We start from the raw sequence: 25,103 nt of genomic DNA on the forward strand, positions 1-25,103 counted from the left end.
CAAACGACTATTACTGATTTGATCAAAATTGTTTCGAGTGGGGAGTGTGCTGGCCAGTCAATGGAGGGAATTTTGTACATTTCCTTAAGCACTGTCATGCTTTAGCAATTGGCATCTGGTAATTGGTTGTGGCTGACTTTTAAATCTAGCAGTGGTGCTAGACAATTACCAAGGCCTCCATGTGTCCTGTCACTGCATATAACATTATGGAAATGGGTCATTGGCTTCTTTTGCATTTATTCAAGTCCTCTCAAGAGAAAAATCTAAAAATGGGTATATGTCTGAATTTATTTTATTTTTTTCCAAGTTCATACATTGTCAATACTTCAATACAAATGATGAACAGTTTATTTAAGTTATTTTGATATTTTTGTGGGGCAGCAGCATCTTCACATGCATTCAAGAAAAGCTTTTTAAAGAATAAAAGAGTATTTAAATCAAATTTATGTAAAATAAACAACAACATGACTACAAATAGCATTTCAATAACTTCAAGGCACATGTTTAAGCATATCTTTAAAATATTTCACCTTTTCAGTATCTTGGGCATCCTTGTCATTTACCAATATGCCCTAGTGAAAAAAACACTATTTCATACTAAGTATACTACAAATCCATTCATATATTTACTGACATATCGCTTGAGAATTATTGATATAAATATTATAATTAAACTTTATTTGGAGTAAAGTTTGGCCTAAAATGTGTTTTAGTAAGGATAGTATAATATCAGTCTTTAAATGCAAAATATTTAAAGTGTCCCTAAAGTATACTTGCAATAGTTCCTCTTTAGCACAATCAAATATACTTTATATATATCTTTAGTTTGACCTCAGCACTATTTCTAGATAACTAAAGTGCATTAGTGCAAAATTAGTTATTCCAATTTAGCAGTCTTTACTAATTTAGTATACCAAAAGAGCAATTGCAGGGTCTTTACATTAAGTGCATAAATATATTTGTAGTATACTTAGCATAAATAAATGTATTTCAAGTACACTTTAATATATTTATTTTAGTGCTTATATAGATGTGCGCATATATATATATATATAATATAATATAATATAATATAATATAATATAAATATATATATATATATATATATATATATATATATATAGAAATAGATGTGCATATATATGTGTGTAATAATATATATATATATATATATATTACACATACACCAATATATGTATGTGTAATAAATATAATATATATATATATATATATATATATATATATATATATATATATATATATATATATATATATATATATATATATATATAATAAATAAATGTATTATATGTATATATAATAATTTATATTATATGTAAATATTTTTTTCTTAAATATATGCATGTGTATGTATTATACAAAATAATTATACACAGTAGGCCTACCAATACACACATATTATGTGAACACAAACTTTTATTTTGGATGCGATTAATCGTTGCCCAGCACTAATTTTTCACTAGGGTAAGCATGCAGTGAGTATAGGGTACATGAATAATAATACTAATTACTAATTTTGCGGTAATGAAAGAGTTAACCGTGCCGTCGCGTCACCACGTGGATGTGGAGCTGTGAGGATATGACGCGCTCTCTGTGTCTGCCTCGCTTTCCACATAAAGCCAGACTCATCACAAAACCTCAATTCAAACGGGGACCATCTGAAGGATCTGAAAACTAGGGAAATAGTCCGTATAGAGGCACAAACCGGTTTTTAGATAACATTCTCATACAGATAGAAGTAACTGGGTTTTCAATCTGACGCGCATCAGCTCCAGAAACACGCGTGCTCATCTACAGAGAAGGTTTGAATTCATATTTACTCAAGTATCATGTTAAATGTGCTGCTTTTAGAAATGTGTTGTAGGACGAGCTCTAAACAAAGAACATCTTCACCGGGTGAAAGTTTGCTTTTGTTTCGATATGGAGACCCCGGGTTTCCCTGGTTTACATTTAATGTACTCAATGTAGGTCAGCGGGCCAGTAGTGCGAGTGTGTAGATTACTGCGTTCAAGACTAAATCCAGGATTTATCGTCTTTTTACGCATGTCTGTGTGTGCACGTGTCAACATCTGTTCGTGATATTTTTATATCGCGCGTGCAGATGGAATTATGTTAGTAGGTAACAGCATCGATATGGTTGTCAATCGAGTGTGTTTTCAGAATGAAACCCAAACGTCTTGTTGTTGCCAACATTGTTAATGTTTCACGCGTCGCAACATGTGGTTTAATATAGACAATCTGCGACGCTTCCTGGTGACGACACCCTTCTGAATGTGCTTTTCACTCAAATAAAATGGACCAGAAATGCATTTCCTGAAGTAAATACTAGAGCTTTTTAAAGCAGCAAAAGAACGTATTAACAAATTGAGAATGACACAGATTCAAAATTCACAGATTTTTGGCCGTAATAGGACAATATAGCGCGTGGCTGATTATGGATTAAAAACAACTGCATATCAACTGATACTTGGGCATTTAGATTATCGACCTCAGCCAGAATCAATAAAAACAGTGACATTGACACTGGCACAGTTTATAAAACCACCCACATCAAAATAGCCAAATAGCAGACATTTCAACTCAATATTAGCAGATATTCTGAATCTTTTAAAATAAAAATGTACCTAAAACCTAGTCCAGTAGTGTCCAAACCTGTGTCTGGAGGGCCACCGTCCTGAAGAGTTCAGCTCCAACCTACTTGTCAGCAGGTTTCAAGTAATTTCAAACATCTTTATTGATTAGTTAGTCCAGGTGTGTTTATTTAGGGTTGGAGATGAACTTGCCTGATTGGACACTATTGGCCTAGTCAAATATCTTTAGTTAATTTCAGGTAAATATTGTGTAAAATCAATTTCATGTATGTATTTATCAGCTGTTGGCCTTCCTGCTTTCAGGTTATCGTTATTTACATTGGTCACTACAGGTAGTATTTAATATAAATGAATAAATAGTTAGAAATTGAAGGAAGAACAAGACCAGTTGCACTGAAAAAAGTTTGGTTTAGAAACAATTTTCATTGAAAAATTGCTAGTAATCACAAATAATTACAAAGAAATGGAATATAACGTTGAATTACACATGAAATTTTGTAGTAGAAAAACGTAATGTACTCCAGTAGTCTAACCCTAATTTATAATATTTTAAGTTAATATGTTTTTATAGTGGGCAATTCAGTATGCAAATATTATGTCATCGCTGTTGGTTATATTTTAAATATCAAATTGAGGTTTTTAAATCTCAAATAAATTACAAAAACAAAAATAAAACCTATAATCAGACAAAATTTATAAGGGAAATAACTACAGTCCAATGAAGCATGACATAATTAAATAAAAAAATAATGGATACATCTAAAACTACTGTTTTAAAGATGTTGATAGAATCAACATAGTACGGTCATGTCAAAACATGCAAATATATACACATATTTAAGTAGTTTGAGAGCATATCGAATCGGACTATTACGTCATTCGCAGTGCATCATGGGAGAGGGTTGGTAAAAAGAGTTATTTAGGTGTGATTTGCTTGTTTCAGTTCTCTGATTGGTGGAGCTTTCTTTGCAGAATCATGGGTAATTTAGTGTTTCTCCAAGAATTCTACTGTTAAACATGATTGCTTAAAAGATAAGTTGAAATGGTTTCAACAAAAGCATATACCAGCGCGATTAACATTGTAGGTCACAGTAGGAAGTTGTTAAAAATCAATTTCCCTTTGGAGAAAATGAATTGTATTTTTACTTGCGGAACTAGACTGTTTGCACTCTATGACGCAGTCAAGTGTAAGTGCAGAAATGATTGAAGTTATAGTGTAAATTCTATGCTTTATACATAGAATTCCACTATAAATAGTGAGTGGATGATTGGACTTAAGAATCAAAAGCAAAGTGGCTGGTTGGCACTGAAGAGAACTGTGTTAATTACAGGTTGTGTTTGTGTATTTCCCTTTCCAGTATGGCAGACTATCTGATAAGTGGAGGAACGGGCTATATCCCTGATGACGGACTGTCTGCCCAGCAGCTCTTTTCCATCGGAGATGGTCTAACTTACAAGTAAGTACTTTTCATTGGGTTCCTCTCCCTGAGTGATACTCTGTGCGTATGTAATGGGCATCCACATTACAGATCAGAACAGCAGTCTGTCCGAGACGGACTCACGGCGGAAGAGCTTTGCTCTATGGGGGACGGTATGACTTACAAGTGAGTAACACAGCCCTTCATGATATCATCTTATAGTGACGCAAGCGTTCCAGCTGTATCTAGTCAGGATGGTCTATTTAGGGTCCTTGCTGTTGGGAGACAATCAAAAAGATTTTGCTTTCAATCACTGGTGGGGAAACATGGTTTCAGCTCTAATCTGTGCCATATACATTTTATAAATTAGCCTGGTTAAGCCAGGTTATATTTATGTATTTATAGTTTGCATGATTGATTTATACAAGCTAATTTGGTTTTCTAAGAAACTAAAGGGATAGTTCAGTCAAAAATGAAAATTGTCATCATTTACTCTCCCTCGTGCCTTACTAAATATTTTGAAGGACGTTGGTGGTTCAAACAAGATTGGACCCTATTGACTTTCATTGTAAGGACAAAAAAAGTAATTCAGGTTAGTAACAACATGAGGGAGAGTAAATGGTGTCATGTTTGACTTTATGTATATGAATGTCTTCACTCTTTGTACCCAATGCATTGTAACGGAGTCAAACTTGTGACCTGAGGAGTGACATTAGGACACAGTGAGTTCTTGAACAGTGCCGCTTTTTAGATTTAAATTACAAGGTGAAAGGTTCAGCTTTTATAACTGTCTTATCTGTAATCAAAAGCGTGTAGGGATGCATCGTGGGCCGCATGACTGTCCTCACGCTGGCCTCATGTGAGGGGGGGGGGCGTACACAGATTTAACACATTTAAGACTGGACTCCCCCCACATAGATTTGACACGTGCATGCCTGTGTTGAATCGATTTGTGTAACGCACGCATGAGTGTTTGCACAGTTTTTTCTTTGTAGGGCATGTGACACATGAGGCTCAGACCTCTGCTGTATTGATGCGAGATGTCTCATCTATATGTTACTTTGCAGGTTTGTTGTACTTTTTTTGGATGATTCCTTCTTTTATAACATTAACCGACTCAGAGGCCTTTTCAATGTTTTTTGCCACATTAAAACGCACAATCCTGATCTTCTCTTTGTCACTTCTATGAAGCTAGCTGTTCATTGAGCTGTTTATCAGTTAAATGCACTAATTCAAACTACATTAAAATCTTTCAACAGGCAGCACTTAGATTAATATCAAATCTGATTTAAAAACGTATTTCACATTTTTTGATTGGGGTAGTTCATCTAAACATAAATTCTTTCATCATTTACTCACCCTTTTTCTTCTGTAGGACAATAATTTGAATAATTTGTTTGGAAAACAGTTTTGGTTTCCATTGACTGCCATTATATGGGGAAAACATTTCTAAAAATATATTCTAAAAATCCCCAGGCATTTCTAAAAATATATTCATTTAGCCTATGCCCACCACGCCTATACTATTTTGTTTAAATAAATTTAAAATAAAACTATTGATATTGTTTTAAATTTATACTAGCAAAGGACTGTTTGCAAAATGACTTGCTGTACATTTGCTTAATTTGTTGAATTAATCTATTGAATATGATTAACTAAAAAGTAATTGATCCCAACATTGCAATTTAAGTTAACAAGGATTGAGCCATTGTTGCCTATTAATGTATTATCATGCTAGAAATATAATTTATAAATCAACCCCTCTTGCAAGATAAAAGCCTCCTGTTTTACCAACTGGCTAAGATGTCTGCCTCCTATTCCTTATTGAATCTTGCTCAAGAGTAGAATCAACTGAAATAAAACTGCAGAACCTAAAATTCATGCAAATCCAAATGGCTTTTTTAGTCAGTGAAAGAACGTGCATGTTGAATCAATGAATGAAAGTAGAGTAAGGGAGAATGACTTCACTAATGAAGTTAAATGAAAAGAAATAGGAGTTATGCTGTGGATTACTCAGTCAGATGTCATTTCTATCAGATCCACAACTGGATTATGGAACCGCTTCAGTCGGACCGAATGCTCATTAAAACCTAATATAGCTGAACAATTAGGAGACAGTATAGAAAACCATATGTAAATGTAGGGTTTAGTGGATCACCATGTTACCTGGATCTGTTCAGAGTTGGTTGGTATAAAGCGGCAGTCAGCATGTCTTTGATGAAATCTGGCACCGTGTACTTCTGCATATTTGGAGAGAGTCTGGGTTTCAGTCTGTACCGTCTTTGTGTCTAGTGAAGTTTATAGTCTGAGTCATCTAAAACAGACTTCTTGTTCCACCAGAGAGACTGTAGAGCTGTTGTATTATTCAGCAAATTCAGCAAGTTTACTAATCGAGTATCATGGATGCAAATATGTACATTAAAGTCTTTTAAGTCATTTGTCTGTAAACACAGAAAGTGACTAAACAACATGAGCGAATCACAAAAAATCTAGCCTTATGGTTAACATGAGGTTTTGCTGATTAGGATTCTGGACCAATCAGATTTCATCGTGGTTGTGGCCATGGCAGTCGCTGGGCGGAACTACACGACAAATTGAAAACAAACAACCAAAGAAATGTCCATTCACAGCTTATTAGGATACAATCAGATTAACGTGGAAAAGTGCTTTTATCGCTTGACGCTACTTCTTATCCGTGGCTATATAGCACATGGTGTAACAAATATTGTTTCCCTGCATTCAAACCAATTCTTGGATTTGTTTGGCTAAAGATCTAGATTTTAGCACATTTAATCAGGACAGCTGTCTGTTTTACCCTTCCAGCCTCATTTATTCTGGCTTTTCCTGATGTTCACACCCTGTGTTGTTGATGTTTAGGGGTGTGTGGCCAGCACATGTGGGCACAGAGACACCCCGCCCTGTCCCAGCCGACACAGACTCCTTTTTTAGCCCACCACAAGCGACAGGGAAAATATGTTTATGACCTTAAAGTTGCCTCTGTCTCTCCCTTTTCATTTTTACGTACACATGAAATATTCATGATCCTTCTTTTCTCTATCTCCATTGGATCCTCTGCCTTTTGTTTGTACGAGTAAAATCGGTAGATTTAAGTATTAGGCCGGGGAAGGTTTGGTTCATGTAGGGCATGTCAGAATGTGCCTGTGCCTCAGACGTTTTTTTCAAGCTCACCTCAAGAACCACACTTGAGTTAGAGCTTCTCATAATTTAAGATGTCATGAATCAAGCAGTCAGCATCAGGTTTTCATTATGCTTGAATGTTAATCTGAAAAAACGTCCTCCTCTCCCTCTTCTCATGTCTGTTAGTTTTGAGGCTATTTAAATGGTAAAAGCTGACAAATTTAACTTTTAGGAGATATGTACTTCAGTTCAAAAGTTTGAGGTCAGTAATATTTTTTTTCTAAGAGAGAAAATAATACTTCTATTCAGCAATAATGCACTAAATTGATCAAATGGGACAGTAAAGACTTGTTTTATCTTCTATTCCCAAGTACTTTCTTAGTCAACTACACTCTACGTACACGTACTATTAAAAAAAGTGCAACCAAGATTTCTATTTCAAATAAATGCTGTTCTTCTGAACTTCTGTTCATCAAAGAATCCTGTTTTCAACATTGATGATAATAAGAAATGTTTTTCTTGAGCACCAAATCAGAATATTAGAGTGATTTCTGAAGGATCGTGTGACACTTAAGACGGAGTAACGATGCTGAAAATTCAGCAGTTTTGCAAATATAAAACGGTTATTTAAAATTGCAGTACTATTTCATAATGGTTTTACAGTATTTTTGATTAAATGAATGCAGCCTTGGTGAACACAAGTGACTTCTTTGTAAAAATTAATAAAAAAATCTTACAGACCCCAAGCTTTTGAACAGTAGTGTCTCTTCCAAGAGAATGTATATTGATTCTTGGTCACTGATTGTTTTCTCTCTCTCTGTCTCATTTGCAGTGACTTCCTGATCTTGCCTGGCTTCATTGACTTCACCTCAGATGAAGTGGTGAGTCGTCTAGCCTGTGTCCTCCACACTTTCATTCACTCATTCGGTTTGTTTTCATAATGACGTGTCCGTTTAAACTACCCGTCTGTGTTTTCTCTGCACTCACTATTTTTAGCTAAATGGCTGTCTCTTTTGTCTCATTGCTCAATGTAACTAACCTAGCTTGAAAAGTCTAGCCATAATATCTTTATGGCCCTTACAAAAGTAACAGTTACAATTAAAATGATTAAAATCTTAAAATAATGTCAACATTTTGAGGGTCTATTGAATTATGCCTTTTTTTTTTATATAGCAATTAACTAATTTTAATGATCAAAAGTTTAATATTTAGTGCCACATTTAGCATGTGACCAAGGATTTTCCGTAACTGTGTACCACTTCACTTATTGTGACTTTTGTAACACTTGATTCAGCACTTTTGAATTACTCGTAAACCAGCTGCTTTTTCTCCCCTTAATTTGAATTGTTCTATTTTTAAATTGTGTTCTGTTTTTTCTTTTCTATGCAATAATCCGCGTACACACATTACAATTTAATGAACTTTGAACATTCTGCTGTATTATCTTTTGTTTTCTTTTTTTAAATTGCCTTTGGCACACAGTAAGGGCTTTAAAGATCCCTTGAATATAATAATGAAATAAATGAGGTCGAAGCTCAAAACAAAAACAACTGCAACTATGACCGAGATTGAAACTGAAACTGCTATTTGGGTTTGCGTAGGCTGGTGTAATAACAGCTTTAATGTCCTCGTGTCTGACTTTTCTTTGAGACCTCAGAAACTGGCTTTCACTGAACCATAGATTTGGGAAATTTCCCACTATGGTGTCTGTTTTCCCATGAGGCCACTCTCCCCCACCGGTGTGAATGTGAAAGCATATTTTGGGAACATTGTCTGTTAGTAGCGGCACGGAGAAGGTTGCAAGGGGAGTGTTTGCGAGCTTATCAGTGTTAGAGGAACAGTTCTCAGCACTGGTGTATAAATGAAGGTCACGGCCTTCGGGCCTTCAATGCCACCTTATTTTATCCCCACCCACTTTTCATTATTTTGGTTTGCGTGTACTTTTACACACATGCACAGAATTATATGTGGTGTTCTTTTAAAGGTGGTATCAGTGATTTCAGGCCCAAAAATATTTTTTATCACATTCATCTAATCTTTCCTAACGATCCGCTAGCTGCCCGCCCCATAAGCATGCCGTCAAAAAACCGCGTCTCTGTAGGCAGCCTAGGCTCTGAGATCTGCACACAAAAACAAATGGTTTAGCCAAACACTCAAAACCAAAACAAATAGTGTTCCAACCAATCACCGACAGGGGGAGGGTGTTGTGAGGTTTTGTGCTCGTGCACGGCTGTACGCGAGTGTCAGAGCTGAAGAAAAAGCTGGCTCAAAACCTCACAACACCCTCCCCCTGTCGGTGATTGGTTGGAACACTATTTGTTTTGGTTTTGTGTGTTTGGCTAAACCATTTGTTTTTGTGTGCAGATCTCAGAGCCTAGGCTGCCTACAGAGACGCGTTTTTTTGACAGCATGCTTATGGGGCGGGCAGCTAGCGGATCGTTAGGAAAGATTAGATGAATGTGATAAAAATATTTTTGGGCCTGAAATCACTGATACCACCTTTAAGTAGTTCTGATATGATATTGATGCCTTTCTGCCTCTAGTGGCCAGACATAAAACTGCACAGTCAAAATGCAGTCACCTTTTTTTAATTCACAGAAATAATGTTTTACATTATGTTGTTTTATGAAGGACCTGACCTCAGCATTGACCAAGAAGATCACATTGAAGACCCCACTCATATCCTCTCCTATGGATACTGTTACTGAATCCTCAATGGCCATCGCCATGGCGGTAAGTTCCTCTTAGATCCCTTTTTTGATTAGACTGACATCTGTCAATTATTAATTTGTATATTTATGACTTGTTGCTCAGCTGATGGGAGGAATTGGCATCATTCACCACAACTGCACGCCAGAGTTTCAGGCCAACGAGGTGCGCAAAGTGAAGGTAAGACTGCAATAAATGTCACCCTTCATAAATGTTTAATGTTAGGTTGGTGTCTTCTGTGTGTGTGTGTGTTTGTACCTATTAATATTTGATGTCGAGGTCTCTTTGTTTATGCCTGCAGAGGTTTGAGCAAGGTTTCATCACTGATCCAGTGGTCCTGAGTCCACGTCACACTGTAGGTGATGTGCTTGAAGCAAAAGTTCGACATGGATTCTCTGGAATCCCCATAACCGAGACGGGCAAGATGGGCAGCAAATTGGTCGGCATCGTCACATCACGAGACATCGATTTCCTGTCTGAGAAAGATAATAGCAAACCCCTAGAGGAGGTAAGACTGCCTTTGTGATCATGTTTGCATCTACACTCCTGTTCAAAAGTTTGGGGTTGGTAAGATTTTTAATTTTTTTGAAAGTAGTCCCTTAAAACAGTAAAAGCAGTAATATTGTGAAATAATATCATTACAATTTAAAATAACTTATCTATTTGAATACATTTTAAATGTAATTTATTCCTGTAATACAAAGCTGAATTTTCAGCATCATAACCCCAGTCTTCAGTGTCGCAGGATATGCTGATTTGATGCTCAAGAAACATTTCTTAATATTATTGATTTTGAAAACAGCTTGTTAAATTGCTTATTTTTTTTGGAAACCATGATGTAAAAAAAATCTAATTGACCCCACTCTTTTAAATGGAAATGTATCTGTTAGAGTACATATAATAATGTAAAATTTTACAATAATGTCCTAGTAGTTAACATTGGTAAATACAATGAACAATACATTTGTTACATTATTTTTAATCCTTGTTAAAGTTACTCAATAATAATACAAATATTCATTGTTAGCTCAGGTCCATTTAATAATAAAGGTAATTAATGTATATATATTAATGTATAAATAATAATTAATGTTAAAGGTATAGTTCACCCTAAAATTCTGTCATCATTTACTCACCCTCACTTGTTCCAAACTCTTAAAGGGATAGTTCACCCAAAAATGAAAATTCTGTCATCATTTACTCACCGTCAAGTTGTTTCAAACCTGTATGAATTTCTTTTTTCTGCTGAACACAAAAGAAGATATTTTGAAAAATGTCGGTAACCAAACAGAAATGATTGACATTGACATCCATAGTATTTTTTTTCCTACTATGGATGTCAATGGGGTCCATCAACTGTTTGGTTACCAACATTTTTCAAAATATCTTCTTTTGTGTTCAGCAGAAAAAAGAAATTCATACAGGTTTGAAACAACTTGACGGTGAGTAAATGATGACAGAATTTTCATTTTTGGGTGAACTATCCCTTTAAGGCTTTCGTTCATCTTCAGGATTTTTTTTTGATGAAATCTGAGCGATTTCTGTCCCTCCATTGACAGCTACACAACTACGACTTTCACATTTCAAAAAGTTCATATAGAGAGAACGTAAAACGAATGTGAATTGAGTAGTTTAGTCCAAATTTTCTGAAGAGACTCGATCGCTTTATATGATGAACAGATTTAATTTAGGGTTTTATTCACATTTAAACGGTGTGACAGAAGCTTAACTGAACCTGCTTGACGTGCGAGAACAAATTTCTTGAGGAACCTCAAAAGTACTGAGTAACATGAGGAAAAAAAAGCCTAAATTCAATCTGTTCATCTCATAAAGTGATCATGTCTCTTCAGAAAATTTGGACTAAACCGCTCAATTTACAATCACTTTTTGGAGCGTCAAAGTTTCAGTTGCCTAGCTGTCAATAGAGGTACAAAAAGCTCTCAGATTTAATCAAAAAGATCTTCATTTGTGTGATCTTCCTCAATTCATTTTTGGGTGAACTTTAACTAATATAGACAAATACAAAAAGAGCCTTATTGTAAAGTGTTACTATGTAGTATAATATCAGTGCTTGGAATGCTGTACCTTTATGGCTGTGTAACTGTAATTGTTTCCTAGGCCATGACTAAAAGAGAGGATCTTGTTGTTGCTCCTGCTGGTGTTACACTGAAAGAGGCCAATGACATCCTGCAACGCAGCAAAAAAGGTGAGAACATCCAAACACAAACCATAGTCATCATACTTATGCAGTAATACATGCATTTAACTGAATTATAAAGGTATCGAATTTGTACTTTTAGCCCTTCGGACCTCTTCCACCCACAGGAAACTGTATCAAATATAGTATTTAACCATTTTAAAAGGTCTCAATAGGTTATATTTGTTTACTTGTACAGGTAAGCTGCCCATCGTGAATGACAAGGATGAACTGGTGGCCATAATAGCCCGCACAGACTTGAAGAAGAACAGGGACTATCCTCTGGCCTCCAAAGATTCTCGCAAACAGCTGTTGTGTGGTGCCGCCATCGGCACCCGTGATGACGACAAATACCGTCTGGACTTGATCACGCAGTCTGGGGTAGATGTAGTGGTTCTGGTAGGTCAAAGCTACTGCCGTTGTTATAAAGGAAACGTCAGTCTTTCTGCCACTATAAATTTAAAAATGTATTAATGCTTGAAAGGGGATTATCTTCAAGATAAATGTAAAGCCAAAACTGTTGGACATTATTTTGGTCTCTCTATTAAATTTGAAGTGTGATGTATCTGCGCCAGTAGCATCACCGCGGTTTATCGTTTTTATTTTGTTTTTTTTTAGGATTCATCACAAGGCAACTCTGTATACCAGATTAATATGATCCATTACATCAAGCAGAAGTACCCAGAGCTGCAGGTTGTGGGAGGAAATGGTGATTATAAGATTTTATTACTACAATAAGCAGTTGCTCTCTTGTTCTCTCTGACTTACGTCTCTCTCTCTCTCTCTGCAGTGGTTACAGCTGCTCAGGCGAAGAACCTGATAGACGCAGGTGTGGATGCGTTGAGAGTGGGAATGGGCTGTGGTTCAATCTGCATCACACAGGAAGGTTGGGAGTTAATCTCACACACACACATTCAACATATTACCCACATGTTGCCTGGGATGCAAACTGGCAAACCCCTAGGGGTGTGTGAGCATAATTAAAAAAAAAATATCAGCTTTAAAATGTGGATTTACAGTTGATTTCTGCATGAGGGTTTAAAAACTTACTGAAGAGTGTCCATTTCTGTTTCCCGTAGTCATGGCATGCGGACGACCTCAGGGCACCTCTGTGTATAAGGTGGCAGAATACGCTCGAAGATTCGGGGTGCCGGTCATCGCAGATGGTGGCATCCAGACGGTCGGCCATGTGGTGAAGGCCCTGTCCTTGGGGGCATCGACAGGTTATTGTTGCTGGAGTTCACTTTTAACAGTTGAAGTAAAAAAACAAACAAACTTGTCTGTTTACATGAAACAAATGTATTCTATCTGCAGTGATGATGGGATCTCTGCTGGCCGCCACTACAGAAGCTCCAGGCGAGTATTTCTTTTCAGATGGGGTGCGACTGAAGAAATACAGAGGAATGGGCTCACTAGATGCCATGGAGAAGAACACCAGCAGCCAAAAACGATACTTCAGGTGTGTGGTAGTGTGTGTTTGTGTAGCACACTGTTCACTGGACATAAATTATTCAGTAATAGGAAGCATAGAATGAAATACTATCTTAACACTGCGCTGCATACAGCCTGCCGTTCTTAACAAAAATGTTATGCGACTCAGTGTGATATATTATCATTACATGACCTTTCTTTCTGTGTGCTGATTGGCTGTCTTGGCAGTGAGGGTGATAAGGTGAAAGTGGCTCAAGGAGTTTCAGGCTCTGTGCAGGACAAAGGCTCAATCCATAAATTTGCCCCGTACCTCATTGCTGGAATCCAACACGGCTGCCAAGACATTGGCGCGAAAAGCCTCTCTGTGCTCCGGTAAGTATGTGTCCGTGTTTTATTGTGCGTTTGGTTTGTTTTTATGCACTATAAAAATTCCTACACTGTTACATATTTAGCTCCATGATGTATTCTGGAGAGCTGAAGTTCGAGAAGAGGACCATGTCTGCTCAGGTGGAGGGTGGTGTACATGGACTTCACTCGTAAGTCACCAGAGGGTGCCAGTGCTCAACACTACCTTCATATGTCAAAGCTAAGATCAGTATCACTCTCTGAAACTATTTTCTTTTGTATCCATAGATATGAGAAGCGTCTTTACTAATGGAATGGGCAGAACACGGATGGGAAGCAGTGACCAAACACCTCAGACAAATCCTAGAACTTAGCCCACCCTGCCAGCACCCCTTCTCTGCTCTTCACCGTTCCTCAGGCACAACCACCACAGTGAGAGATGGAGAAGAGAAGTATTAAATGAGTTTGAGACCTCAAACGAATTCAATCCCCAAAAACATGGCAGTTGCACTCGAGGGAGCATCAGGGTTGCCAAAAAGCTGCCTGAGTGTGGGTTTTTGCATCTGTTTATGAGCAGACCAGTAAAAACAAGGTGGCATTTGGAGCGAATATTCTTCAAAGCCTTTTTTTTTTTTCTCCCAAACTTGATTCGACCATGTTGCAGCATCTCCGTGTCCATCTGCAAAATGATGACTGCTGTGAAACCAAGTGCTCCAGCTATACTTGAGGCAATCATTTCTGTAGTAGATTTGTAACTGCTGAAGATGCTATATGATATATTTTTATTTTCGAAGGCAGAAAACAGATGTATGTAGAAAATTGTCAATTTTGTGATGGTTAAATGTCTATTGTACTATCAGTGAGACAGATCTCTCTATGTTCACAATACCGCGTCCTGTAACTGGGTACGATTTCTATTCAAAATAATTATACCAAAACCGATATCTGTAGATATACACAGTTGCTCTGAGTGTCATGCATTGTGTCTGGATTATTTTTGACCAAAAAGCTGGAACAAACTGGGTTTGTTGATCAAGGTCAGGTAACGATGGCTGACTTGTAATGCAGGCTGACTTATAATGCAGGCTTTTGGGAATTTTTATGGGATCAATGTTATTGCAGTTCTTGAGTGCGGAACAGGTATAAGAGTTTTAATTTGCATGCTTTTTTTAATAGCCATAACATGGCAATGTTTCTATTACTTACAAAACTGTCAAGTGCATTTTTTGTTGTTGCTAACTGACAATTATTCTTCTATGAAAGCCAAATAAATGCTGTGAGTATCCTGGTCCTCTCTCAGGATATGTTTGTCCATGTCATCTAAACGTCCCCTACAGCTTTGCGTGTTGGGTGAACCTGAGACATGCCTTGTATTGTGTAATAAATGAAGGACACATTTGTCTTAACCCAAAACACGCCACTTGTGCTTGCCAGATCCTATGGCTTCATATAATTATCACTGCCAAAAAAAGCATGTCATCCATAAGAATTTAAATGTGTTTTTGTAATACGTTTTCATTACTATTTTGCATTTTCCACTTTTTGTTTAGAAATCATGCATTCTTAGCATTGGATGTGTGGACTATTATCCACTCTGTACAACATTCTCAGTATGACAATGTACAAAGACATGGTTTGCATCCTTTAATCAACTGGATGTTGCTTGGTAGTATGTTGCTTTGCCCACAGTCACAGTCTTGACAACTCAAGAGCCAAGTTTGTTTACCGCAGTGTACTCAACTGAGGTTGCTTATCCTGTTCAATATTATTGAAAAGAAATAAAAATTAACTTGCACAGTTTTTTTTTGGTTCGCTTTATGTAAAATATTTCTGCATGGGACAAATGTCAATTTTCAATATATTTATTGAAAATCTTCAACAGCCTCTAAATGACTAACATTAGATGTATCAGCAGTTTCTCACATAGTTCATGTTTTCAGAACATGCACACTATAAAATGTACAAAGTCACTTTTCTTCATTTTAATATGTATTGAGTAACAGTGTTACGAGTATTTGAAAACGATGTAAAACCTGGCAGATTATTCATTAAGTGTAGTTCATATCAAATATACACTATAAGCAGGATAAAATGGCAGTCTATAGCGCAGAGTGTGTTGCAAGAGTACTTCCATCCTTCTCTGACTCTTAAAATAGAAGTTTTTTTCCTCTCTGTTGATAAAACTCTTTAGGCCCTCAACATAATAATGCATTGTTGCAAACAAACAACAGGGACGTGAAGTTACCTGTGCAATTAAAGACTAGAAGCACAAAGACCTTTTCTAAATGTTTAAAATGATGAGATTATAAAATTGGATTTGGCAGGTTATACAGCATTTAATTTGAAACTATTTTCTGATGCTATAGTCCATAGTATTTGTTTTACAGTATGGTTATCAGTAGTTTGCACTCTCACAGTATTAATCATATAGACCAAAAAAGGGATTTTGTACAAATTCATACAAACATCACTATTAGCATTGAAAAGAAGTTCTGAAACACTTTTTTTTTTTTTTTACAATTACAAATTTGTTTATCAATAATCAAAAAACTTTTGTACAAAATCTGCCTAAGCTTCTGGCAATCGGTGGCACTTCTTGAACCTTTACAAGGATATTTTCTTCCGAATCCATCTCTTTGGAGAACTTACCTGATAAACCAACAAGCACCCCTACAAAATGAAACATTTGGCACAGTTCTGGTCCACAAAACATTTTCCTGTATGTCTACATAGAGCAAATGTGTTTTGACACCTTGGCAAACAGACTCACCAAATCACCTGAGCAGCACATTACTTGCCCATCACATCACTGAAACTCTTTTGGCATCATCATATTACATCATTCGGTTGTGTCTGAAAGTAAAGGTCTCCCCCTAGAGGTCAATAGTCTCACTGCAGACGCTAAGAGCATCAATCTCTCTGCACACACTGATAAATTCTTCTTGGACAGACTGGTCAAACTCTGATTGCTGGTCCAGACTCTCCTCTGACTTTAATGTTCTGTAGGGTCTCTGTAAGCTTCCCCCTTGGTGGCTGGAACCCCCACTGAGGGTAGAGGGTGGCGGATGGTGTCCTTCTGGACTAGAGCACAAAATCAGAGATAAGCCACCCAGAGACTGTCTGTAGAGGGAACAGGAACTGGAGCTGCCTCTCCAGTGCTCTGGAGATGAGCAGCAAGTGGAAGATGACAGTGAGGGAGATGGAGATGGAGGAAAACCCAGTGATGGACCATCTGGTTGGGCTTGAGAAGGAAGGGGAAATTGGGGTAGCACTTCCACACATGAAGATGTTCGGTATAAGCCTGGATCAGGAGTAAGGGTGTCTCTCAGGGTTTGGGCACCACTGGAGTTGGTCTCTCTACCATTCAGGGAGCGGTCACTAGAGCTGAAGGGTCGTAAGGGGCTGAAAATACTCATGGGAAATAGAGACTCACTAAACAGTGCCTCATCAATGCTTCGACGCAGATTTATGGGTGATGGAGGGCGCAGGTCCGCTGTGGAGTCGCTGGTACAGGATGAACCCACGGAAGGGGCACCAGTGTTGGGCAAGTCCAGGTCAAGGTCACGATAGGCCAATGCTCGATTGCTATGGTATAAAAGGTCAAGGCCATTCAAGCTGCTGAGACGGTCATCCACCAATGTGTACAAGGGTAGGCACTCTGTCTCTCCGTGCCCAATTGGATCGCAGATGGCCAGCTTCTCCTGTTGGGATAGAGTCCACTGGTAGCTCCCAGGAATGATAGGTGACTTTGCCGTAAGAAGATCTTTCCAGCAACTGCCTGGTTGGGGAAGATGATCAGAACAGTAGACTGGTTGAGCAACTACCAGAACCAGTGTGAGGCAAACCACTGCTTCACACACTCGGCAGCTGAATTGGAAAGTCCACCACGGCCAAGGCCGAAAGGACTCAGCACTTCCAGCAATGCCGAGAGCATGCAGCATGGCGTAGAGTTGCAGGCCCGCACAAGCCAGAGAGAAGACAGCAGAGAGTAGCACTGCAGCTGCTGCCCGGTCCCAATCTCGGCTTTCTGCAAATGGGCAGCGGTTGTAGCGTTCAGCTGGTGTCGGTGATGTGTTGTTCAGATGATAAATATGCTTGGAGTCAGCACGAACGTAGCAGTAGAACACAAAATATGCAGCTGATAGGAAAGCTGCCAGAGCCACAAAGGCACCTCTAGAGATCAAGGACAGAAACAGGTAGACCTGCTGGTCAACATGGAGTAATGCAACAGGGCCAAAGGCAGCAGCAAAGTGCAGAAACACCAAGCAGGCCAGGAAACAAGGTCTTTGAAAGGCGGAATAGGATAGCTGCATGCGAGAGCGCATTGACAGGAGCAGGAATACTAGGCCAAAGGCAGCAGTTATGCAGGGGAATGGTGCCTCGTAAAGTAACAGCGAGGCCTCTGTGGATGCCATGCGGTCCTGGTATCCGTACGAATCATACAATAGGGCAAAGGCCCTAGTGCAGCCAGCGGCCATCAGGCAGAGACTGACCAGAGCAAAATAGCCACAGCCTGATGGGTATTGTAGGGGCAGGCACAGAAGGTTCAGGGTGGAGGCCAAAGCGACTAGACAGAACACAGTGCCCAGGCCGTAAATGTGTGCTTCCCATGCTGAACCCCATGCTGCCAGGGCACTGTTCCAATCAGAATACAGTGCCACAAACATAGGTGGGGCTGGAAACAGGATTGGACTCTGAGAGAGGTTGGTGGAGACAGTGGGTGTGCTGTCATTTTTGCTGATGTTGCTCAGGACAGCGGTGGGCCAAGTGTCACTTGAACTGCAGATTCCAGAACGTTCCGCGTTGCAGTCGGGGAGCGCAGATTCTTGAGTATGGTCTGTGGGCCAATCTTCAGACGTAGTGGTGGGCATTTCTGAAATGAAGAGCATACATATTGTATTATTAGTTACAGAAGATGTGTAAAGCATGCTTTTTGATATAGTTTCTTCAAAGTGTCAATATTAGTGTCATGCAAGTGTTCTTCTTTAAAGTGGTGATATCATAATGTCTTTATTCCTTTAGTTGTTTTTTGTCCTAGTTTTCACTTATACATGTCTAAAACTCTTATCTCAACAGAATGAGGAAAACTTGATTACCCATGATATGACCACTTTAAATGTTAAAGCTGAATGTAAAGCTAGCTACATAAATCACATAAATAAACAAAGAAAATAATCTGTAGAAAAACGGAAAAGCTACTGGTAATTTCCAGTTTATGGACATTTCTTTTAACCCTGAAACACAACACAATGCAATGCGGAATTCAAAATTTGGATAAAATAAATAAACCTGTGGAGAAATAAATACAGAAAATTCCTTCGTTCATTGGGCCCTATTTTTACGGAGATACAAAATGGGTATTCCAGCACAGACAACCAAGGCAGTCATTACTGTCACCAAAATCTCTGACAACCTATGATTTGTTTTTCTGTGATAGACATCGCCACTAGAGGACATTTCTGAGGTGTCTGCCTAGCTAAGCATGTTTCATAGTGGAAAACCATGGTTTAGTTTTTTAGATTCCCAAATCTGGGAAACTCCACATCTAATGTTTTTTTGAACATATTAAAAGGTAACAGCTCTCAATATGATATTTCTAACGAGGAGAAAAACTATTATAAATGACAGTGGGAGAACATTTGTCTAAGTAGCAGGGATTGGTGGGTTGCCATGAAACATCTGTTGTTTGTATATAAATGTAATTGTGATTGGCTTGTTAGATTCACAGATTGCTGTGGGCGGAGGCTGCTGTTTTAGGTTTTGGATTCTGTGGCTTGGCTCTGGTGCTGAGGAGTGTTACATACATTAGTGTTTCTTAGCCTAACAGAGTTGGAACAGCATGTGAAGTTCCATGTGACAGCCATTTCCAATTCTGTAAATGCTTCCTAACGCTTACCAAACATTTTCTTTGGGAGTATGTACAAGGAATCCAAAAGCAAGTCCTCAGATGAACTAACATCAACGTACAACATGTACACTTTATAGAAACCCACACAGGTTTGTTTGTGGCATCTAATGTGCCACCGTAAAATGTGATAAGACATTCAAAACATTTAAATCCCCCTGCACAGGAAGGATTGCCCTGCTGTGCATCTGCAACTGATGTTTAAATCCATATGAGATGGATGATATTAGCTTCCACAGCCATATCAATCCTGTGCATAACAGTGTGATGTACGTCTGCTCTTAAAAGACTGACATCTAATTACACCCTTTTCAGAGTACATGAGTCATAACTCAGCCATGATCAGGCTTTCTAATATACCCTGTGAGTTTACTGAAGCCCTGAGACAAAGCATGGAGGCAATTATACAAAACGGGAGCCATTGTGTACCTGTATAAATGTGTAATAAATAACTTGATGAATAGCTGATGCCAACTTTTACTGTCAAATGAACACATTTTTTCTAAACAAACCAACAAAAATCCAATACATTTATTTAACCGTTTCAATAAGGATGCCATTATTGCCCTATCCTGATCCCTGTTTTAACAAATATGAATTGATGAAAGACATAAGACAAAAGGCAGGCATATTTTTCTCATTGTTTCTCATTTGTAAGGTCAACCAACCAATACGTCATGTCTGGATGTTGTTGAGTGCTGGTGAGACCCTGCCTCATATTGGGTTGCTTCTGTAGTCTTTTATATGTGGGTAGTGACAGACAATTTCCTGTTACACCCAGAACCAAATTAACTGCTTTATGACCTTCCTCCTTTAAAAAAAAGCATACGCTTACACATGACATGGGTCATTCCCAAAGATGGGTCTGGTATTTTTTGCACTAGTTTTGGCTCTCTGGCTGATGACCACCACTTTGACTAAATATACACATTGTGCCAGACAGTGGTGAGAATTGGCTTCCATTTTTATGTCAAAAACCAATCTAGTGTTTCTTCTGATGGTGGGAGTAGATAATCAAACCTAGCTGCCCTTGATTAATGGTATAGCGTGTGTCTAACAGCTGCACACTGCTCATTAGATGCTTCTCTTTAATCAAAACCACCACAACACTAACCACCAAGCAGCACTCATTAAATATATAGCTTGACATCGAGATGGTTGTTTATCCACTTACATTAAATATAGGTTACAGTCAAGTCTTTCTGTTCGCCAAAAACTTTGGCTCATCGGAATACACTGACCTGATTTCTTTTCAATATAACTGTCTGAAAGGATGTTCAACTCTGTATTTTTTATGCTCTATGTTGTTCGTTTATGAAAAATATCCATTCTTAATGTGTCTTATTGAAGCAACATTTTGAACCACAAAGGCATTTTTGTGTAAACTGCTGAACCAAATGTGACATACATACAAAAAGGATTTATTTATACAAAAATTTGATCTGGCTGTGTATTAATGAATAAGAGTTTATTATGAGTTTAATGAGTTTAATATATTGCCTTTGCCGCATTCTTAAGATAAAATAGACGCCGTTAATTCAATCTCCTCTTTTGATATTTGTACTTCCCTGGCCTCATATGTGACCCTGGATCACAAAATCCATAAGTAGCACAGGTATTTTTGTGGCAATAGCCAACAATACATTACATTGTATGGGTCAAAATGATCGATTTTTCTTCTATGCCAAAAATCATTAGGATATCAAGTAAAGATCATGTTCCATGAAGATTTTTTTTTTCCTACCATAAATATATAAAACATTTATTTTTGTGAGTGAATGCAGCACAATCGCGAACATGAATGGACAACTTTAAAGGCCATTTTCTCAATGTTTCGATTTTTTTGCACTCTCAGATTCCAGATTTTCAAATAGTAGTATCTCGGCCAAATATCATAACAACCATACATCAATGGAAAGCTTATTTATTCAGCTTTCAGATGATGTATAAATCTCAATTTCAAAAAACTGACCCATGTGACTGGCTTTGTGGTCCAGGGTCACATATAAATGTATGCTAATCTAAGACTTTTTGTTGACGTTTTGCATAATTTGCTTAATAAAAATAATATATATATTTTTTTAAAGAATACACTACAGTTTTCTACACCAAAGTTTAAAAGATTGCAAGAGACAGTAAAGATTTTTACATTACTACAAAAATAAATCATATTTTAAATAAATGCTGTTCTTCTGAACGGTCTTCAGAAAATCCTAAACATTTTTTTTCATGCTTTCCACAAAAATGTTAAGCATCATAACTGTTTTCAACATTGATAATCAGAAATGTTTATTGAGCAACAAATCAGCATATTAGACTGATTTCTGAAGAATCATGTGACTGGATAAATGGCTACTGAAAATTCAGCTTTTCCATCACAGCAATAAATTATATTTATAAAATATATTAAAATACAAAATAGTTATTTTAAATTGCAATAAATATTTCACAATGTTAGTTTTCAATGTATTTTCAGTACAAATCTAATCCAATGTTTGCACAAGACTGTACAACCAGTGTTAAAAAAAAAAAAAAAGTAAAAATGAGGAGTCTGATTTATCCAATATATATTTTTGCTGACTGGCTAAGCATATATTTTTTTATTCTTGCTTTAATAAATTCAGCATTTTTATCCGAAATCATTGTCCTTGTGGGGACATTTTTTGGTCACCACGAGGCAAACAGCTTATAAATCGTACTAAAATCATACTAAATGATGTTTTTTGACAATGTAAAAATGCAGAAAATTTTCTGTGATGGGCATTTTTAGGTATAGGGTTAGTGTAAGGAGATAGAATATACAGTTTGTACAGTATAAAAATCATTATGTTTATGGAATGTCCCCATAAAACATGAAAACACAACGTGTGTGCGTGTTTGTATAAATAAGACTGAACAGAACGTTGAGCAAAAATAAATTAAATTGTTCTGTTTAAAAGACCAGCATTTAGCTACCAACTAGTCCAAAGTCAAACCAGTTTAGACCAGCATGGTAATTAATGTATGACTCAGTGTGGTGGTATCTGGTTTTCTACGCTATTAAATGTCAATCTAACTCAAATGAGATCTGGATGGCATGAAAAACAGCTTTAGTAAGGGTCCAGCTCTCTTGATGAGAATAATTAGAGTTTGATTAACTATAGGGTGTGTGCAGTGTGTCAATCTGACATGAAGAGAAAGTGTGTGGTGGGCAGACACAGGAAGAGGGTGGCGAGAAGGCATAGCACTGATAAGAGGGATTGTTGTGGCAGGAGCTTCAAACGTCCTCCCTCTCTATTTCCTTTCGCCCTTGTGTGCCCTCCACTCTTAGGGTGTGGAAAATATTACTAGTGTATGGAAGCGAGCCAGAGTTTCAGTCCAGGAATCAATCAAAACTCAATGATCCTGATACATGCAACAATGTTGCCACAATGGATGACACCCAGTTTGTGGATCCATCACAACATGAGGGTTTTGTAACAATGTTGTTATGGTCATGCATTGTAATCATACTGGACGACAGTTCAGCAGGAGGGGACGGGAAGCAGACCAAAGGAAAATGACTCCACTGATCCACATGGAGTTAGGTATTTGACTCAAATAATAGGCAGGGTCTATTGTTGACTGTTCCACCCTAGGTGAGTCTATAAAGACGTCAAAATGTTTAGGTTATGACTACTTTTGTGGTTAGAAAAACGTTTTTACCCACAAATTCTGTTCAGATGTGTTGTCACTCAACTAAATAGCTTTCATTTCACCAACCACTAACTTGGCCTGTAGTTTATCAATTAGCATGTTTTTGTGAACATGTATGGATTACAATGGCTGCCAATTTTGTTTCAGTCACTCTGTGAAGAGCCATTTATCTTTCCCAACAGAATTATTAATGGAAATGAATCTTGATGCATAATTGCTGATGAACAACAGTGTTATTTTGGTATTTTTTATATTTATACATTTAATTAGTTAGCTATATTTTTATATTTACACATTTAATTAGTTATATTTTTATATTTAAATTTTTTTAATTAAGTTTCAGTCATTGTGTTTTCATTTTATTAGTTTAGTATTTATAATTAGTAGGGCTGTCAAACGATTAATCGCGATTAATCGCATCCAAAATAAAAGTTTGTTTTTACATAATACATGTGTGTGTATGGTGTATAATTATTTTCTATATATAAATACACACACATGCATGTATATATTTAAGAAATATTTGCATGTATATACTGTGTATATATATTTATATTATATATAATTTATATTATATATAAATATTTTATATATAAATAACACATTTTCTTAATATATATATATACATGTGTGTGTATTTATATATAGAAAATAATTATACTCCGTACAAAGACATAAATTATGTAAACACAAACTTTTTTTGGATGCGATTAATCGCAATTAATCGTTTGACAGCCCTAATAATTAGTAATTTTAGTACTTCAAATTAAACTTATTGTTTCAGTTACTTGCCAAAGGCTACATTTCTTATTTTTAAGATTTCATTTAATATTTATTTATTTATTTTCTTTAGAAGTTATGTACAAGTAATCCAAAAGCAAGTCCTCAGATGAACTAACATAAACGTACAGCATGTACACTTTATAGAAACCCACACAGGTTTGTTTGTGGCATCTAATGTGCCACTGTAAAATGTGATAAGTCATTCAAAACGTTTAAATAATAATCCAATAATATTATTTATTTAATATTATTTAACAGCTGTTTTTAATCGTTTTAAAAAGTGAACAATAATAACACTAATGAACAAATTGGTAAAATGTCTAAATGCTCACGCTTAACTAGTTTGAGACTCCATTCATTTTGGTCACATCACATATCCTTCATGGAGAAGGCAATCCCAGAATGCATTGTGAGTGATTGTTTTGATATAGCTTTGTCTACGTCATCTCGGATTCAATTTATTAGTACAAATAAAAATAGTTTATTAAAAATGTAATATTTATTTATTTGTGCTAGGCATTTTTTCTGATTCCAGAAAGGTGCCCTGCTTTGTGTTTGACAGGCTGATCATTAGCTTAGCAACATGCTAACACCAATAACAACTCTATTAAAATCAGTTGCGAGTAGTATCTCCCATGTGGAGAGCTATTTGTGTGATGCACTTTTTTGCACTTCATTAGCATACATTGATGTGTCTTAGCTGAATGAATCACCCAAGACGGATATTAATACCAAGTGTAAACAGGACCCGAGTCTTCCAGGTTGTCAAAACAGGAACCAGCAACAAGTTTTTTAGGTTTAGGACTTTCTGATCTGATAATGACAACACCCTCTGCTTAATTAGGAATACAGTGCTGTGCCATCACGTCAATGCAAGTAAGTCCTCATTC

The 25,103-nt window shown here is 37.0% G+C and overlaps 2 protein-coding genes across 3 annotated transcripts in view; one reads left to right on the top strand and one right to left on the bottom strand.

The window, feature by feature from the left end:
• Window positions 1–1,530: 1,530 nt before the first annotated feature.
• Window positions 1,531–15,650, top strand: impdh1b (IMP (inosine 5'-monophosphate) dehydrogenase 1b). 2 transcript variants are annotated; one of them, XM_081363799.1, is made up of 16 exons: window positions 1,531–1,823; window positions 3,971–4,069; window positions 4,142–4,216; window positions 8,001–8,049; window positions 9,800–9,901; window positions 9,983–10,057; window positions 10,179–10,385; window positions 11,996–12,083; window positions 12,274–12,473; window positions 12,693–12,783; window positions 12,865–12,960; window positions 13,154–13,297; window positions 13,389–13,533; window positions 13,734–13,877; window positions 13,958–14,041; window positions 14,139–15,650. In XM_081363799.1, exons 2-16 carry the CDS (start codon window positions 3,972–3,974, stop codon window positions 14,158–14,160), a joined length of 1,620 nt encoding a protein of 539 aa, XP_081219925.1. In that variant the 5' UTR covers window positions 1,531–1,823; window position 3,971; the 3' UTR covers window positions 14,161–15,650. The 2 variants fall into 2 exon arrangements, with proteins under 2 accessions (XP_081219925.1, XP_081219926.1); XM_081363800.1 differs by lacking the exon at window positions 4,142–4,216 and having other exon boundaries at window positions 1,577–1,823.
• The window catches only part of prrt4b (proline rich transmembrane protein 4b), a 34,838-nt gene continuing 25,307 nt past the window's right edge, over window positions 15,573–25,103 (bottom strand). The window contains exon 5 of the mRNA XM_081363798.1: window positions 15,573–18,723. Within this exon, the coding sequence (XP_081219924.1) occupies window positions 16,724–18,723 (2,000 nt within the window). The 3' untranslated portion in view covers window positions 15,573–16,723. The remainder of the gene's footprint in view (window positions 18,724–25,103) is intronic.

This window comes from Scardinius erythrophthalmus, assembly GCF_964197995.2.
Source record: "Scardinius erythrophthalmus genome assembly, chromosome: 4".
Taxonomy (NCBI): Eukaryota; Metazoa; Chordata; class Actinopteri; order Cypriniformes; family Leuciscidae; genus Scardinius; species Scardinius erythrophthalmus.

Excerpts from the sequence above, each read along its gene's own strand:
- impdh1b (XM_081363799.1), top strand. The coding sequence starts at position 3,972 with ATGGCAGACTATCTGATAAGTGGAGGAACGGGCTATATCCCTGATGAC. Across the intron at positions 13,534-13,733 it reads AGCCAAAAACGATACTTCAG|TGAGGGTGATAAGGTGAAAG; the intron begins GTGTGTGGTAGT and ends CTGTCTTGGCAG. Across the intron at positions 14,042-14,138 it reads GGTGTACATGGACTTCACTC|ATATGAGAAGCGTCTTTACT; the intron begins GTAAGTCACCAG and ends TTGTATCCATAG.